The sequence below is a fragment of the Heterodontus francisci genome, chromosome 2, assembly GCF_036365525.1.
Source record: "Heterodontus francisci isolate sHetFra1 chromosome 2, sHetFra1.hap1, whole genome shotgun sequence".
NCBI classification, from domain to species: Eukaryota; Metazoa; Chordata; class Chondrichthyes; order Heterodontiformes; family Heterodontidae; genus Heterodontus; species Heterodontus francisci.
The window spans coordinates 169,331,063-169,349,986 of NC_090372.1; the positions used below are offsets into that span (position 1 = coordinate 169,331,063).

At 45.4% G+C, this 18,924-nt stretch overlaps 1 protein-coding gene across 4 annotated transcripts in view; it reads right to left on the reverse strand.

Moving 5' to 3' along the window:
- Nucleotides 1-18,924, reverse strand: part of pip4k2aa (phosphatidylinositol-5-phosphate 4-kinase, type II, alpha a) — a 282,211-nt gene that overhangs the window by 14,985 nt on the left and 248,302 nt on the right. For all 4 annotated transcript variants that reach the window (XM_068013719.1, XM_068013720.1, XM_068013718.1 and 1 more), the window contains one exon: nucleotides 2,091-2,343. In XM_068013719.1, the coding sequence (XP_067869820.1) occupies nucleotides 2,091-2,343 (253 nt within the window). The remainder of the gene's footprint in view (nucleotides 1-2,090; nucleotides 2,344-18,924) is intronic.

The window sequence follows — 18,924 nt, forward strand, 5'->3', positions numbered from 1 at the left end:
GTTTAGAGGGGATGTGCGAGGCAAGTTCTTTACACAGAGGGTGGTGAGTGCCTGGAACCTGCTGCTGGGGGAGGTGGTGAAAGCAGGTACGACAGCGACGTTTAAGAGGCATCTTGACAAATACATGAATAGGATGGGAATAGAGGGATACGGATCTCCGGAAGTGCAGAAGGTTTTAGTTTAGACAGGCATCAAGATTGGCGCAGGCTTGGAGGGCCGAATGGCCTGTTCCTGTGCTGTACTGTTCTTTGTTCTTCTTAGAACAAAGGAGATTGAGGGGAGATTTAATAGAAGTATACAGGATTATGACAGGCTTCGATAAGTTAGACAGGGAAAAGCTGTCCAATTGTCAAGTGGTACAAGGACCAGAGGACACAGATTGAAGGTTTTGGGCAAAAGATGCAGAGAGAATATGATGAAGCACTTTTTTTTTTTTACACAGCGAGTGGTAATGACTTGGAACTCACTGCCAACAAGGGTAATGGAAGCACAGATGATTAAGCAGGACAAATCCAACCCAGCCAATTACCGCCCCATCAATCTACTCTCGATTATCACTAAAGCAATGGAAGGTGTCATCGACAGTGCTATCAAGTGGCACTTGCTTCGCAATAACCTGCTCAGTGATGCTCAGTTTGGGTTCACTCAGCTCCTGACCTTGACATCAAGGCAGCATTTGACCAAGTATGGCATCAAGGAGCCCTAGCAAAACTGCAGTCAATGGGAATCAGGGCTAAAACTCTCCACTGGTTGGTGTCAAAGGAAGATGGTCATGGCTGTTGGAGGTCAATCATCTCAGCTCCAGGACATCACAGCAGAGTTCCTCAGGGTAGTGTCCTCGGCCCAACCATCTTCAGCTGCTTCATCAATGACCTTCCTTCAATCATAAGGTCAGAAGTGGGGATGTTTGCTGATGACTGCACAATTCGTGACTCCTCAGATACTGAAGCAGCCCGTGTAGAAATGCAGCAAGACCTGGACAATATCCAGGCTTGGGCTGTTAAGTGGCAAGTAACATTCGCACCACACAAGTGCCAAGCAATGACCATGCCAAACAAGAGAGAATCTAACCATCTCCCCTTGACAATCAATAGCATTACCATCACTGAATCCCCCACTATCAACATCCTGGGGGTTACCATTGACCAGAAACTGAAATGGAGTAGCCACATAAATACCATGGCTACAAGAACAGTTCAGCAGCTAGGGATCCTGCAGCCAGTAACTCACCTCCTGACTCCTCAAAGCCTGTCCACCACCTACAAGGTACAAGTGAGGAGTGTGATGGAATACTCTCCACTTGCCTGGATGCGTGCAGCTCCAAAAACACTCAAGAATCTCAACACCATCCAGGACAAAGCAGCCCGCTTGATTGGCACCCCATTCACAAACATTCACACCCTCTGTCACTGATGCACAGTGGCAGCAGTGTGTACCATCTACAAGATGCACTGCAGCAACGCACCAAGGCTCCTTAGAGACAGCACCTTCCAAACCCACAACCTCTACCACGTAAAAGGACAAGGGCAACAGATGCATGGGAACACCAGCACCTGTAAGTTCCCCTCCAAGCCACACACCATCTTGAATTGGAACTATAATTGTCACTGGGTCAAAATCCTGGAACTCCCTTCCTAACAGCACTGTGGGTGTACCTACTCCACATGCACTGCAGCAGTTCAAGAAGATGGGTCAGCACCACCTTCTCAAGGGCAATTAGGGATGGGCAATAAATGCTGTCCTACCCAGTAATGCCCACATCCCATGAATGAATTTTAAAAAAAGACTTCAAAAGGAAGTTGATGGCCACCTGAGAGAAAGAGACTTGCAGGGCTAAAAAGATCGGTCCGGGGAGTGGGACTGACAGCATAGCTCTGTGGAGAGTCAGTATGGACACGAAGGGCCAAACGGCCTCCTTCTGTGCTGTAAATTACTCTATTATACTGACAATGAAGCTCTTTTTTTTTTTGAGTAAATTGCATCAATACATTAATGCCAACAACTATTTTGTTATAGTCATTGGAAACGACTTGTATCCTTTATTATTTTGTGTGTTTTATTATGTTTAGAAAATGTAAATGATTACTTACTTTCATGGCTTTTTATGGCATACACATCAATAGTTGGGTCAAATTCACCAGGTGCTAATGGTCTTGAACTGTTCAGTATATTTCCAGGGCTATCTGGAGGCGTTCCACATGATCCAGTTGTATAGGCTCCAGCCCCATCACTTTCTCCTTCATCTTCCTCATCCTCAAACTCCATTTCTTCCTGTTCAGCTCGCTCGACATCATGAATACCAACCAGAAGACTGTAGTCCATGATCTTCAGCTGAGCAAGGAACTAAAGTAACATTATAGAATGTGAAAATCACATTTAAAGGTACTCATAACTATAAGTTATAATTAGAATTATAAACTATAATTAGTAAGTTGGCGGACGACACAAAGGTTGGTGGAGTTGTGGATAATGATGAGGATTGTCAGAGGATACAGCAGGATATAGATCGGTTGGAGACTTGGGCGGAGAAATGGCAGATGGAGTTTAATCCGGACAAATGTGAGGTAATGCATTTTGGAAGGTCTAATGCAGGTGGGAGGTATACAGTAAATGACAGAACCCTTAGGAGTATTGACAGGCAGAGAGATCTGGGCGTACAGGTCCACAGGTCACTGAAAGTGGCAACGCAGGTGGATAAGGTAGTCAAGAAGGCATACGGCATGCTTGCCTTCATCGGTCAGGGCATAGAGTATAAAAATTGGCTAGTCATGCTGCAGCTGTACAGAACCTTAGTTAGGCCACACTTAGAATATTGCGTGCAATTCTGGTCGCCACACTACCAGAAGGACGTGCAGGCTTTGGAGGGGGTACAGAGGAGGTTTACCAGGAGGTTGCCTGGTCTGGAGGGCATTAGCTATGAGGAGAGGTTGGATAAACTCGGATTGTTTTCACTGGAATGACGGAGGTGGAGGGGCGACATGGTAGAGATTTACAAAGTTATGAGCGGCATGGACAGAGTGGATAGTCAGAAGCTTTTTCCCAGGGTGGAAGAGTCAGTTACTAGGGGACATAGTTTAAGGTGTGAAGGGCAAAGTTTAGAGGGGATGTGCGAGGCAAGTTCTTTACACAGAGGGTGGTGAGTGCCTGGAACTTGCTGCCAGGGGAGGTGGTGGAAGCAGGTACGATAGCGACGTTTAAGAGGCATCTTGACAAATACATGAATAGGATGGGAATAGAGGGATATGGGCCCCGGAAGTGCCGAAGGTTTTAGTTTAGGCAGGCATCAAGATTGGCACAGGCTTGGAGGGCCGAATGGCCTGTTCCTGTGCTGTACTGTTCTTTGTTCTTTCTTTGTTGTTAATAAGCAAAACTGCAAAAATGATATTCATGCACCTTGAAGAATAAAAAAAACTACATATTTATCACATTAAAATAGAGCCACTACATTTGTTATGAATTCCTCTGGGCTTGAGAGAGGAAAATATCAGTCAAGCTTCTCACTCTTGAATGAATCCTAGCTGGTAACTCATGATGCAAATTCCCACTGGGAGGACATGATCTGGCTTGCCCATTATGCTACCCAGGTGTGAACAGCCTGTCAACACTTAATGTCTAGGCTCGTGAAGAATGACCAATCGAATGGTGTCAGCTACATGTAGAACTGCACCCAATATGAGTTAAAGTCTTAAGAGGAGAGAAACAGGAAAATGTAATCATGGGTTAAGATTAGAGGCAATGAAATAAAAACTACCAATTGCTCTCAGTCTTATTTTAGTATATAAAATAACTCAAGAAATTCAATCCATGATTACTACAGTACAGCCTCAGACAAGGAATTAATGGTAATTAAATGCTCAATTAACTTCCTACCAGCTAGAGATACAAAGAATTGCATTTATTGTATATTTATGCAAACAGATCTCCTTTGTCATTGCTCATGGGTAAGGGATGATGTTAGGCTGTGCATCTGGTAAAACCTTGGGTTACAACTTTTTTGAAGGTTGGAGCACAGAGATGGAGGTGAAGCATCCAGAAGGATATTCAAAGCCGAGAGATAGAGTGCAGCTGAAGTGCAGACAGGCCAAGGAGGGAAACAAAGAAGACTGGAACGCTGGGCAAATTCCTTAATTGTTATCGAAAGCTTCTGAAAGGCCAAGTACTCTTACATCGTTATTTTGTAAATGGAATTTCAGGTTTATCCAGATAATGCCTGTCTGCTTTATTCCTTAAAACCTATGATATTTCACTCATTTCACAATATATACTTGATGCAACACTCTTATTAAAAGATTTTTCTCAGTCAGAACGTGGGTAGAGTATGTTCAGGCAGTTGTAACTCGGGAGAAATTACTTTCCCTGCAATGAGACTGGATGGAATTTTTTTGATGGGCAGGTTGGGGGTGAAAAGGAAGAAATGTTTTGCACAATATGACTGGTGAACTTTCAAATAGAAAGTAACTAATTAGAAATGAAAAACAAGTTTAATCAATAAGCAAACTGACAGACAAAATATATCCATCCGTATCATATATCTTTTGCACAGTTCAAGTTGTTACTTACCACCTGTAACACATTTCTTTGTTGCAAATTTCTTCTCACACACCTGAAAGCATCACTCACACCACTTGATTGACTCTCAGCCCTGGTACTTTTGACCCAGATACCCAGAGAAAAGTAAGTTACAACCAACTAAACAGAATAGTACAGTTGTAAGTGTAGTAAGTGCAGTTATGAAATAAACTTTTTTAAAAAGGATTTTTACAATTAGGATCATAGGACTGAATTTTATGGGCCTCCGGCAACGGTTCAGAGGCAGGGAGGCCCCATAGAATTGTGAAGGGAGGTGGGGGGACGTGGAGGTCCCGTCGCCTCACCACTGCAACGCAATTTTGTCGAGGGCAGGAAAAGCCGAAGACAGCCTTCCCGACAAGAGGTCACGAGACCCTTAAGTGGTCTATTACCGGCCACTAAAGGGCCTCTTCCTGCCGTTGCTGGGATTTAAGCAGCGGCGGGGGGGGGGGGGGCGGTGGTGGAACCTCCGCATTCAGAGAGGTTGCCCAGTAAAACGAGGCGATCTCCCTGTGGGCTTGATGGGGGTGAGGGGTGGCCTCCTCCCTGGACTATGTGTGGCCCACAGAGGGTCTCTGCTGAGATAAACTGCACCTCTGTTAACCCCCCTCCCTCTACACTAAATACCCACTCTTCCCTCCCCCCTCCCACCGGGGCCTGCCAGACTGGCCCCAGCGACCCCGCTCACTCACCTTGGATTCGGGCTCCAGCGCTGGGCCTGGGTTCGAGGCCCCTTGCAGCACTGGCAATGGCCACCATTCCTGGTGGCGCTGCCTGCACTACTGAGCTGCCGGCCCCATGATTGGCTGGCAGCTCTTGGAGGCGGGATACCAGCAGCTGGTGGAATTTAAATTCAATTAATTAATAAAAACCTGGAATTGAAAGCTAGTCTCAGTAATGGTACCAAGAAACAATCGATTGTTGTAAAAACCCATCTGATTCACTAATGTCCTTTAGGGAGGGAAATCTGCTGTCCTTACCTGGTCTGACCTACATGTGACTCCAGACCCACAGCAATGTGATTGACTCTTAACTGCCCTCTGAAATGGCCTAGAAAACCCCTCAGTTCAAAGGGCAATCAGGGATGGGCAACAGATGCTGGCCTTGCCAGTAACACCCACATGCCATGAAAGAATTAAAAAAAAAAAAATCGCACTGGGGGTGCTCCGAAAGGCCGAGGCGGGGTTCCCTTTGCCTTTTTTGCCTGGCGCCAGAAGCCCCGCCTGTGCAACAAAGTCCAGCCCACAGAATCTTGCAGTACAGAAAGTGGCCATTCAATCCATCATGCCTGTGCTGAGTTTTTGAAAGAGCTACCAATTAGTTCCACTCCCCTGCTGTTTCCCCAAAGACCTGCATATTTCTCTCCTTTAAGTATGCATCCAATTCCCTTTTGAAAATTACTACTGAATCTTCCTCCGCTACACTTTCAGGCAGTACATTCATAATAAATCGCTGCGTAAAAATAATTTCTCATCTCACCTCTGCCTCTTTTACCAATTACCTTAACTGTATGTCTTCTGGTTACTGACCATTCAGCCAATGGGATCAGTTTCTCTTTATCTACTCTATCAAAATCCTTCATGATTTTTACTGCCTCAATTAAATTTCCCCAGTTTTCTCAGTAAGGAGAACATTCCCAGCTTCTCATCTCCTTCACCCCTGGTACCATTCTAGTAAATCTCCTCTGCACCCTATCCAAGTGCTTTCTAAAGTGTGGTATCCAGAATTGGACATGATCCTCCAGCTGAGCCCTAACCAGTGATTTATAAATGTTTAGCATAACTTCCTTGCTTTTGTACCCAATGCCTCTATTACAAAGCCAAGGATCCTGTATGCTTTTTCTCAAAAACATCCTTATCAACTTGTCTTGACACCTTCAAAGATTTTTGTACACAAACCCCCAGGTCTCTCTGTTCCTGCACCCCCTTTTACAACTGTAACATTTAATTTATATTGGCTCTCCTCATCCTTTTCAAACCGCACGTTTCTCACTTCTCTGCATTAAATTTCATCTGCATCTGCCCATTTCACCACTCTATGTCCTCCTGAAGTTTGCTACCATCTCCTCACTGTGTATAACTTCTCAATTTGTCAATTGCAAACATTGAAATTATGCCCATGTCCATTTACCACTATACTCTGCTTTCTGTAGCGTAGCCAATTTCATATCCATGTTGTCCCTTTAATCTCATGGGCTTCAATTTTGTTTACAAGTTTATTAGGTGGTACTTTATCAAACTCCTTTTGAAAATCCATATACACATCAATCACACGATCCTCAAGAACCTTCTCCATTACTACATGCAAAAAATGGAATCAAGTTAGTCAAACACTATTTGCCTTTAACAAATTTGTGCTGGCTGTCATTGATTAACTCATGTTGTTCCAACTATCAATTAATTTTGTCCCAGATTATCATTTCTACAAGTTTCCCCACCCCCAACATTATGACTGGTCAGTTATACCTGGTTTATTACATTCCCCTTTACTGAATAGGGCTGCAACATTTGCAACTCTCCAGTTCTCTGGCACCACGCCCACATCCAAGGTGGATTAGAAGATATTTCTATATGTATGAATACGAACCACCTTCTCAAGGGCAATTAGAGATGGGCAATAAATGCTGGCCTTGCCAGCACTGCCCACATCCCATAAATGAATAAAAAAATTACTGGCCTGGTTTGCTTCCAGAACAGGACTAACATTACAATGTAAAAAACAATGTAATAATCTTCTGCTAAATTATAGGTGTATGTCCCTTTAAGGTTATAATTTCTAGTTGATTAGATAAACAATGGGGTTTCATTCAGGGCTAATGGGGGCTGTATATATTGTGGCATCTGTATTTTCTCTTCCGAAAGAAAATTATGTAAAACATAAAAAGTACAGCACAGAGATTTGCAATTGACAATGTGTGATGGGCACCTGGAGTACAATAGAAAGGACGTTTTAATTCCTCTCTGGCCACGGGGGAGGTGCCAGAGGACTGGAGAACAGCTAATGTGGTTCCACTATTTAAAGAAAGGTTGTAGAGATAAGCTGGGGAACTACAGACCAGTGAGTCTCACGTCAGTGGTAGGGAAACTATTGGAGAAAATTCTGAAGGAGAGAATCTATCTCCACTTGGAGAGGCAAAATTTGATTAGGAATAGTCAGCATGGCTTTGTCAGAGGGAGGTCATGCCTAACAAATTTGATTGAATTTTTTGAGCATGTGACCAGGTGTGTAGATGAGGGTAGTGCAGTTGATGTAGTTTACATGGATTTCAGCAAAGCCTTTGACAAGGTCCCACATGGGAGACTTATCAAGAAAGCAAATGCACATGGGATACAAGGTAACTTGATAAGGTGGATTTAAAGTTGGCTTAGCTGTAGAAGACAGAGAGTGATGACAGACGGCTGTTTTAGTGACTGGAAGCCAGTGTCCAGTGGCGTACCACAGGGATCTGTGCTGGGTCCCCTATTGTTTGTCATTTATATAAACGACAAAGGTGACTATGTGGGGTTAGGATCAGTAAGTTCGCGGATGACACTAAAATTGGCCGAGTGGTTAACAGTGAGGTTGAGTGTCTTGGGTTACAGGAAGATATAGACGGGATGGTCAAATGGGCAGAAAAGTGGCAGATGGAATTTAACCCTGAAAAGTGTAAGGTGATACACTTCAGAAGGAGTAATGTGACATGGAAGTATTCAATGAATGTCCTGACACTGGGAAGTTCCGAGGAACAAAGGGACTTTGGCGTGTTTGTCCATAGATCTCTGAAGGCAGAAGGGCAGGTTAATAGGGTGGTGAAAAAGGCATATGGGACACTTGCCTTTATCAATCGAGGCATAGATTACAAAAGCAGGGAGGTCATGTTGGAGTTGTATAGAACTTTGGTAAGGCCACAGCTGGAGTACTGTATGCAATTCTGGTCGCCACATTATAGGAAGGATATGATTGCACTGGAGGGGGTGCAGAGGCAATTCACCAGGATGTTGCCTGGGATGGAACATTTAAGCTATGAAGAGAGGTTGGATAGGCTTGGGTTGTTTTCGCTGGAGCAGAGAAGACTGAGGGGTGACCTGATTGAGGTGTACAAGATTATGAGGGGCATGGACAAGGTGGATAGGGAGCAGCTGTTCCCCTTAGTTGAAGGGTCAGTTACGAGGGGACACAAGTTTAAGGTGAGGGTCAGGAGGTTTAAGGGGGATTTGAGGAAGAAATATTTTACCCAGAGGGTGGTGACGGTCTGGAATGCCCTGCCTGAGGGTGGTAGAGGCAGGTTGCCTCACATCCTTTAAAAAGTACCTGGATGAGCACTTGGCACATCATAACATTCAAGGCTATGGGCCAAATGCTGGCAAATGGGATTAGGTTGACAGGTCAGGTGTCTTTAATGCATTGTATTACTCTGTGATTCTGAAGTGCATAGGTATAGAATCATAGAATCAAGTTTTGGTGAAATTACAGGGGTTCCATGGTCATACTTGCAGAAAGTCAGATGCACGATTTATAAAGACAGAAACACTGAAGCATATAAAAACACAATTTATTCTGCTGTTATAAGTGCTGTGATGTCTCCCTTTAAGGCTACAATAGTCTAATTGATACAAATGTGTGAGCTTAGAGTCAATTGAAGAACCTCTGATATTTTCTTTGATTGGAGACTTTGCCTGTACATTCCAAATTGCTACCTTGGTTACATGATTGGGGGAAGTGGGGGAATGGCGGTGACTTTGCAAGAAATTTCCATTTGGGAGTATGTTACCTTTGTAGTGTGATGGGCATTTGAAATGCACTAGATAGGAAATGCATGCCTACATTTTCACAAGCAGCATATACGAGGATATATAAATGGCTACATTTGCTGACAATGCAACCACTAGGTGGCGCTGTACTGGCACATGCGCAAATTCAGCCTGTTCCACTTAAACGTCACAGTCTGCGACGTTAAGGCAGCTGCCAGGACTAAACATGGCGCTGCTCAAATAATCACAGAATGACAAAGCAAACCTATGGCAGCACGCAATAGAAATCGAAAGTACAGCACCTCTGACAGTGCTGCAGAATTCTAATTGTTTTCAGTGCCATTCCGCTCTGGCCCCTCGCTCTCTGCCTCCTGCTTCCTTCCCGCACCGCACCGCCCTAAGAAGGTGATGTAGGAGCATGTGGCAGAGAGGAGGGAAGCGGCGCCGCCTTGAGCTAGCGTCTGGAGGGATTGGGGGAGACAGCGGGAGGCGGGGGAGAGCCGGGGGCGGGGGAAGAGGCGGGGTGGGGGAGAGACCGGCGGGGTAGGGTGGGGGAGAGACCGGCGGGGTAGGGTGGGGGAGAGACCGGCGGGGTGAGGGGGGATCGGAGCGGCCGAAGAGAGTGGCAGGATGGAGGTGGAGTGGAGCGGCCGAAGAGAGTGGCGGGGTGGGGGGGAGCGGAGTGGCCGGAGGTGTTTGGGGGGGGGGGTGGAAAGAGAGTGGAATGGCCGGAGAGAGCGGCGCGGTGGGAGGGGGGGGGGGGTGCGAGAGAGAGCGGCGGAGTAGTTGGGGAGGGGAGGGGTGAGAGTCGTGGGGGGGCAGAGCGGCCAGAGAGCGCGGCGGGGTGGGGGCGGAGCGGAGCCAACCAGGTGCGTTGCACGAAGATGTACATGTTACGTGATGACGTTGTTGGCGCATGCGCTAAACAGTCCTGGCAAATCGGAACGCTGCGCACGCGCAGAGAGCAGGAGCCCATGTGCTCATCTTGGAGCAGCCTGATGACGTCAGCGGCCGGCTGCATTGTCAGGAATCATTTTGTATATAAATACATACCATACATAAAAACTATTATCTAAAATAAATATCATACATGTGCATGCATTTCCTGTCAACCTTTTCCATTATTAATTCCTCGTGTGCCACTGCAAAGGATGGGTGATCCATTGTATGCGGATAACTTTGTAGTTGTCAGTTGTATCATTGATTTCCAATGACTCCGGTACATATTCTTCAGGATTCGGACTGGTAGGATATTTGCACTAGCTCCAGTGTCAATTTAAGCGAGTGTATGTTTGCCAGCTTTCTTGGGCATGTGATGTTAATGATGGCAAAAGCTTCCATTTGTTTGACTTCATCTACATGATGTGTCAGGTTCACCATGTGCAATGCCTGTTCACCTTTTCACTGAGAATTATTTCTTGTTGAGTCTGGTCTCAGGTCTCTTTCACTGTGGACTTCGTGTAGCGGCTTGCGTTTATGCAGGTTTCTGGTACTTTCCTTGCTGTTGTTGCCATGTCTGTTTGTTTGATTTTATCCTACTGTGACTTCTGGCTGCATCTTTGGGGCCAGATTTGTTGCATAGGCGGGCCCAGTATCCTTTTGCACTGTACGCCTTACACAGGTCTTGAAATGCACAACAACTTTGCAGTGAGTGGGACCAACCATACTTACCACATGGCTTGCTTGCTCTTTTCGACTTGGTTATCACACCGATACGTTTGGCTGCATCTCGTGCTTGCAGATACTGTTTGAACTCGGATAGGATATCCGTGACCTTCCAGTTCATGCTGAGAAATTTGGTATCCATCTTCCTGCTGTTCTTTTGTTTTAAAACTTGCTTTAAGACTTGTTCTATGACTCAGTGCTGTTTCCCTTTTAAGAAACTCTGTTATTCAGAGTAGCTACTTTGATGGAGAGGAGCAGGTGTTTCAAAGTGCTCGGTTTATCTTGCTTTCAGCACTTAAGCTGGTCTGTTACACAGCTGTTCACTAGGCAGTTCAATGGCTTTTTTTGCTAGAGTTTATGTTCTTCACGTTCGAGTGGTTTAATGGTATTTTTTATAGCTGTGGCTTTGTGAATGGAAGCTCTTATTCACGCTTGAGTGGTTTAATGCGATTATTTAAAAAACATTGCCTGCGTGGATGAAGCTGAGCAGTGATTGGGGGTTTCCCGCGCTTTTGCAATGGGATGTCCCCTTTGATGGCGTCGAGCCAGAGAGAGGAGTGGGGTCTTTTTTTTTTTGCAAAGGCTCTGGAAAGAAAAAATCAGCTTTTTAATGATTTCAAAGCTTGTTTTTCTTTTAAGCCAGCATCCCTCGACCGTCGGTACAATGACTCACCCGATTTACTTGCAGCCTGTCGTTCTGTGCTCTGTCATCTACAGCTTGAGGCAAGTTCCTTTTTTCCCCACTGTTTTGAGCCAGTATTTTTTTTAAACTTACTCTCTAGTGGCTGTAGGAAGGGGTCATTTTTAAAGTTGTTTTCCTGTGGTCTTCAACTTAGACTTTGTCTTCTCACCACAGCTGCCACCATGTAATTGGTTCTTTATGTTGTCTGATGCAACATAAATGAGATGCGTGGAGTTCAGTTGGTTGAAGATCGCAAACAGGTTTATCAACTGCTGAGCTATTATGTACAGTACAGAGCTAACTATTTAAAGAATCTTACTCTGGCTGTTACAGTTGCAGAGTGACGCTGGCTCATGAGTCGCATGACTACAGCCTGGTACTTAGCTCATTAGCATACTAAAATCTCAAAGGACATCACTCTTAAAGGCAATCATACAACAGTAACCTGATGTAACATATACTTTGAACGTTCTAAAATAATTTGTGCATAAAATGTGCGCACTTATTTCTTAAACTTATATATAAAAGGAATTCAATTCTCATTACATGGAGAATATAACAGAAACCTAACAAGTGATTTCAAAGCAGTGCTTTTAATTGATGGGTTTAAATCAATTTAAGACCATAATTTATGTGGTTCACAATACCAAAATTACCATTATTCATAACATAAGGTTTTCATTTTATGAAGGATTTTAATATTGTGCAGACAAATGTCAATGCAGAAGAAACTGACAGTGTGTTCTACATTCTCAAGATGTGATGAACCTCATTTGATGATTCTCACATAATGATTAATGATCGTGTCTCCTTCAGTGCTGGATTACTGAGTAAATTGCATCTAGTGGAAGTACATCAAACAGCTATAATTTTCAGATGCCATAATGAGGCAGTTAATATACCAGAGGAATGAGCTTCAATAGCCAGATGACTTTTCGCTCATTCCTTATTTTTCTTATGCTCTGAAGTTGCATCTGCCCAAAATCTTTTGTAAAAATGCAAAGCCACAATATGATTCATTTGCATTTTGAATGTGCATTGGAATTTTGTTTATTTCCAATGAGTTAGCCATTTATTTAAAATCCCACAAGTGCCACAGATCAATAGTCATCATAAAAACCACATGTCACAACACACATTTAATTTGTACTTTGGTATTTTACAGTTCATTGAAAGAGAGAATTGGTGCCAGCTCTAAATGCAGTTGAACAGATTACACTTTGTTTATGCTGAAGCTTACCTCCATTTTTCACTGGCTAAATGGCTAATTAAAGTCCATATTAAAAATGGTTATAATGCAGAATGAACTTAAGTAAATGCAGAAGAGAAACAAATGAGAAAAATCAGACTGCTCCAACTACTGTGGGATCACCCTCCTTTCTATTGCTGGGAAGATCCTGGCTAGAATACTTCCGAACAGACTTGTGCCTTCCATTGCAGAAGAAATTTAAGAAGTTCTGTCCGTTGGATTGCTAACCTAACAAGTTCTGACATTTTTTTTTTGGTTTTTCAGTAGATTTGTTGGGAATTTAGAATAGTGGGAATGGAAGTTAAGGCAGTTGTATGTTCCTCCTGCGGAATGTGGGAGGTAAGGGTCGCCAAGAGTGTCCCTGCTGACTGCATCTGCGGGAAGTGCACCCAACTCCAGCTCCTCGAGAACCGCGTTAGGGAACTGGAGCTGGATGAATTTCGGATCATTCGGGAGGCGGAGGGGGTTATTGAGAGGAGTTATGGGGAGGTAGTCACACCTCAGGTAAAAGAAGTAGGTAGATGGGTTACCGTCAGGGGAAGGAGAGGGAACCAGCAGGCAGTGCAGAGATCCCCTGTGGCCGTTTCCCTCAACAACAGGTATACTGTTTTGGATACTGTTGCGGGGGACGACTTACCAGGGGTAAGCAATGGGGTACAGGTATCTGGCACAGAGTCTGTCCCTGTTGCTCAGAAGGGAAAGGGGAAGAGGAGCAGAGCATTAGTCATTGGGGACTCCATAATTAGGGGAACAGATAGGAGGTTCTGTGGGAACGAGAGAGACTCACGGTTGGTATGTTGCCTCCCGGATGCCAGGGTTCGTGATGTCTCAGATCGTGTTTTTGGGATCCTTAAGGGGGAGGGGGAGCAGCCCCAAGTCGTGGTCCACATAGGCACCAACGACATAGGTAGGAAGAGAGATGGGGATTTAAGACAGAAATTCAGGGAGCTAGGGTGGAAGCTTAGAGCGAGAACAAACAGAGTTGTTATCTCTGGGTTGTTGCCCGTGCCACGTGATAGCGAAGCGAGGAATAGGGAGAGAGAGGAGTTGAACACGTGGCTGCAGGGATGGTGTAGGAGGGAGGGTTTTGGTTTCCTGGATAACTGGGGCTCTTTCTGGGGTAGGTGGGACCTCTACAAACAGGATGGTCTTCACCTGAACCAGAGGGGTACCAATATCCTGGGGGGGAGATTTGTTAGTGCTCTTCGGGGGGGTTTAAACTAATTCAGCAGGGGGATGGGAACCTAAATTGTAGTTCCAGTGTACAGGATGTTGAGAGTAGTGAGGTCAGGGATAAGGTTACAAGGACGCAAGAGGGCACTGGCAAGCAAGAACCTGGTTTAAAGTGTGTCTACTTCAACGCCAGGAGCATCCGGAATAAGGTGGGTGAGCTTGCAGCATGGGTTGGTACCTGGGATCGCGATGTAGTGGCCATTTCGGAGACATGGGTAGAGCAGGGGCAGGAATGGATGTTGCAGGTTCCGGGATTTAGATGTTTCAGTAAGAACAGAGAAGATGGTAAAAGAGGGGGGGGGTGTGGCATTGTTAATCAAGGAGAGTATTACAGCGACAGAAAGGACGTTTGAGGACTCGTCTACTGAGGTAGTATGGGCCGAGGTTAGAAACAGGAGAGGTGAGGTCACCCTGTTGGGAGTCTTTTATAGACCTCCAAATAGTTCCAGAGATGTAGAGGAAAGGATAGCGAAGATGATTCTCGACAGGGGCGAGAGTAACAGGGTAGTTGTTATGGGGGACTTTAACTTTCCAAATATTGACTGGAAATACTATAGTTCGAGTACTTTAGATGGGTCAGTTTTTGTCCAGTGTGTGCAGGAGGGTTTTCTGACAGTATGTAGACAGGCCAACTAGGGGCGATGCCACATTGGATTTGGTACTGGGTAATGAACCCGGCCAGGTGTTAGATTTAGATGTAGGTGAGCACTTTGGTGATCGTGATCACAATTCGGTTAGGTTTACCTTAGCGATGGGCAGGGACAGGTAGAAACCGCAGGGCAAGAATTATAGCAGTGGGAAAGGAAATTATGATGCGATTAGGCAAGATTTAGGATGCGTAGGATGGGGAAGGAAACTGCAGGGGATGGGAACAATCGAAATGTGGAGCTTATTCAAAGAGCAGCTACTGCGTGTCCTTGATAAGTATGTACCTGTGAGGCAGGGAGGAAGTTGTCGAGCGAGGGAGCCGTGGTTTACTAAAGAAGTTGAAGCGCTTGTCAAGAGGAAGAAGGCGGCTTATGTTAGGATGAGATGTGAAGGCTCAGTTAGGGCGCTTGAGAGTTACAAGCTAGCCAGGAAGGATCTAAAGGGAGAGCTAAGAAGAGCAAGGAGAGGACACGAGAAGTCATTGGCGGATAGGATCAGGGAAAACCCTAAGGCTTTCTATAGGTATATCAGGAATAAAAGAATGATAAGAGTTAGAACAGGGCCAATCAAGGATAGTAGTGGGAAGTTGTGTGTGGAATCAGAGGAGATAGGGGAAGTGTTAAATGAATATTTTGCGTCAGTATTTACAGTAGAGAAAGAAAATGTTGTCGAGGAGAATACTGAGATTCAGACTACTAGGCTAGATGGGATTGAGGTTCACAAGGAGGAGGTGTTATCAATTTTGGAAAGTGTGAAAATAGATAAGTCCCCTGGGCCAGATGGGATTTATCCTAGGATTCTCTGGGAAGCTAGGGAGGAGATTGCAGAGCCTTTGTCCTTGATCTTTATGTCGTCATTGTCGACAGGAATAGTGCCGGAAGACTGGAGGATAGCAAATGTTGTCCCCTTGTTCAAGAAGGGGAGTAGAGACAGCCCTGGTAATTATAGACCTGTGAGCCTTACTTCGGTTGTGGGTAAAATGTTGGAAAAGGTTATAAGAGACAGGATTTATAATCATCTTGAAAAGAATAAGTTCATTAGCGATAGTCAGCACGGTTTTGTGACGGGTAGGTCGTGCCTCACAAACCTTATTGAGTTTTTCGAGAAGGTGACCAAACAGGTGGATGAGGGTAAAGCAGTGGATGTGGTGTATATGGATTTCAGTAAGGCGTTTGATAAGGTTCCCCATGGTAGGCTCTTGCAGAAAATACGGAAGTATGGGGTTGAAGGTGATTTAGAGCTTTGGATCAGAAATTGGCTAGCTGAAAGAAGACAGAGGGTGGTGGTTGATGGCAAATGTTCATCCTGGAGTTTAGTCACTAGTGGTGTACCGCAAGGATCTGTTTTGGGGCCACTGCTGTTTGTCATTTTTATAAATGACCTGGAAGAGGGTGTAGAAGGGTGGGTTAGTTAATTTTCGGATGACACTAAGGTCGGTGGAGTTGTGGATAGTGCCGAAGGATGTTGTAGGGTACAGAGGGACATAGATAGGCTGCAGAGCTGGGCTGAGAGATGGCAAATGGAGTTTAATGCGGAAAAGTGTGAGGTGATTCACTTTGGAAGGAGTAACAGGAATGCAGAGTACTGGGCTAATGGGAAGATTCTTGGTGGTGTAGATGAACAGAGAGATCTTGGTGTCCAGGTGCATAAATCCCTGAAGGTTGCTACCCAGGTTAATAGGGCTGTTAAGAAGGCATATGGTGTGTTAGCTTTTATTAGTAGGGGGAATCGAGTTTCGGAGCCACGATGTCATGCTGCAGCTGTACAAAACTCTGGTGAGACCACACCTGGAGTATTGCGTGCAGTTCTGGTCACCGCATTATAGGAAGGATGTGGAAGCTATGGAAAGGGTGCAGAGGAGATTTACTAGGATGTTGCCTGGTATGGAGGGAAGGTCTTACGAGGAAAGGCTGAGGGACTTGAGGTTGTTTTCGTTGGAGAGGAGGAGGAGGAGAGGTGACTTAATAGAGACATATAAGATAATCAGAGGGTTAGATAGGCTGGATAGTGAGAGTCTTTTTCCTTGGATGGTGATGGCAAACACGAGGGGACATAGCTTTAAGTTGAGGGGTGATAGATATAGGACAGATGTTAGAGGTAGTTTCTTTACTCAGAGAGTAGTAGGGGCGTGGAACGCCCTGCCTGCAACAGTAGTAGACTCGCCAACTTTAAGGGCATTTAAGTGGTCATTGGATAGACATATGGATGAAAATGGAATAGTGTAGGTCAGATGGTTTCACAGGTCGGCGCAACATCGAGGGCCGAAGGGCCTGTACTGCGCTGTAATATTCTAATTCTAAAAAACCCCCCAGAGAGCCAGTGTGGTTTCAGAGCAAACAGAGGCACCACAGACATGGTATTTACACTCAGACAATTACAAGAAAAGTGTTGTAAGCAAAACAAAGGCCTGTACGTCACTTTCCTAGACCGCACCAAGGCATTCGACACTGTGAGCAGAGATGGACTTTGAAAAACCCTTGAAAAGCTTGGATGACCACCCAGGTTCCTGGTCATAGTGAAGCAGTTTCATGAAAATCAATTTGGACAAGTCAAGCAAAACAGCAACCTCTCGAGTCCCTTCCAAATCTCCAATGGCGTGAAGCAGGGATGTGTGCTGGCCCCAACCTTATTCACCATCTTTTTCAGCATGATGCTGCAGCAGGCAACAGAAGACCTTAAGGAGGGAGTTTATGTACGCTTCTGGACTGATGGAGGCCTTTTCAACCTCAGGCATCTTCAGTCTCGCACAAAGACACAAGAAAAACTCATCCGTGAACTTCTTTTTGCCAATGACTGTGCTCTCTTGGCCCACAGTCAGTCAGACCTGCAATGTACAACAACATTGTTTTTCCGAGGTGGCACAACTCTTCGGACTAAAAATCAGTTTAAAGAAAACTGAAGTCCTGCATCAGCCTGCACGTCAAGAGGAATACAGACCACCAAGCATTGTCATCGAGGGAACCGAGCTGAATGCCATCAAGCAATTTACTTATTTGGAGAGAGTCATCTTGTTTGATGCCACCATAGACAAGGAAGTGGACAACAGGCTTTCAAAAGCCAGCAGTACATTCGGTCGACCACAGCCTCAGAGCACAGACCAAACTCAAAGTGTACAAAGCCATAGTCCTCACCATCCTTCTGTTTGGCACCGAGTTGTGGGTCCTATACTGCCATCATGTACACCTTCGAGAGCACTTCCATCAGCGCTGCCTCTGCAGCATCCTCAAGATCCAAAGGCAGGACCGCATCACAAACATTGAAGTTCTGGAAATAGCCAACATCACCAGCATCCAGGCCATCCTCCTGCAAAGCCAACTGTGTTGGGCGGGTCACATTGTGTTGTATGGAGAGCTGACGACTGTTATAAGGAACAGAGGGGCTCCACGCAAACGTTTCAAGGTCTCCCTGAAGAAGTCCCTCTCTGCGTGCCACATTGACCATCGCCAGTGGGAAGCACAGGCCACAGATCGTGATGCCTGGAGATGCTACATCAGGAGGTCTACAGAGCGAAGAACCAGCATGAAAGAGAAAAAGAGAAGGATAGATCCAATTGATCCCAGCAGCGACTACACTGTCACTTGAACTTGCTGTGGGAGAATCTGCCGGTCATGGATAGGCCTGACTAGCCACTAGTGGGCCTGCAACCGATCAGTACAACCTTCCCAAAATCTTCGTCCGCAAAGAAATGCCAAGAGAAGAGAGAATTGGTGCCAGCTCTAAATGCAATTGAGCAGGTTACACTTTGTTTATGCTGAAGGTTACCTCCATTTTTCACCAGCTAAATGGCTAATTAAAGTCCATATTAAAAATGGTTATAATCCTCGAGGCGGCCAACATCCCCAGCATATACACCCTACTGAGCCAGCGGCGCTTGAGATGGCTTGGCCATATGAGCTGCATGGAAGATGGCAGGATCCCCAAGGAGACATTGTACAGCGAGCTCGTCACTGGTATCAGACCCACCGGCCGTCCATGTCTCCGCTTTAAAGACGTCTGCAAACACGACATGAAGTCCTGTGACATTGATCACAAGTCATGGGAGTCAGTTGCCAGCGATCGCCAGAGCCCATAAGACCAGTGATGACACCTTCTATCACACTGGAAGCAAATCTAGAGGGGCAGATGGGGGGCAAAGTGGTGCCCAAAAA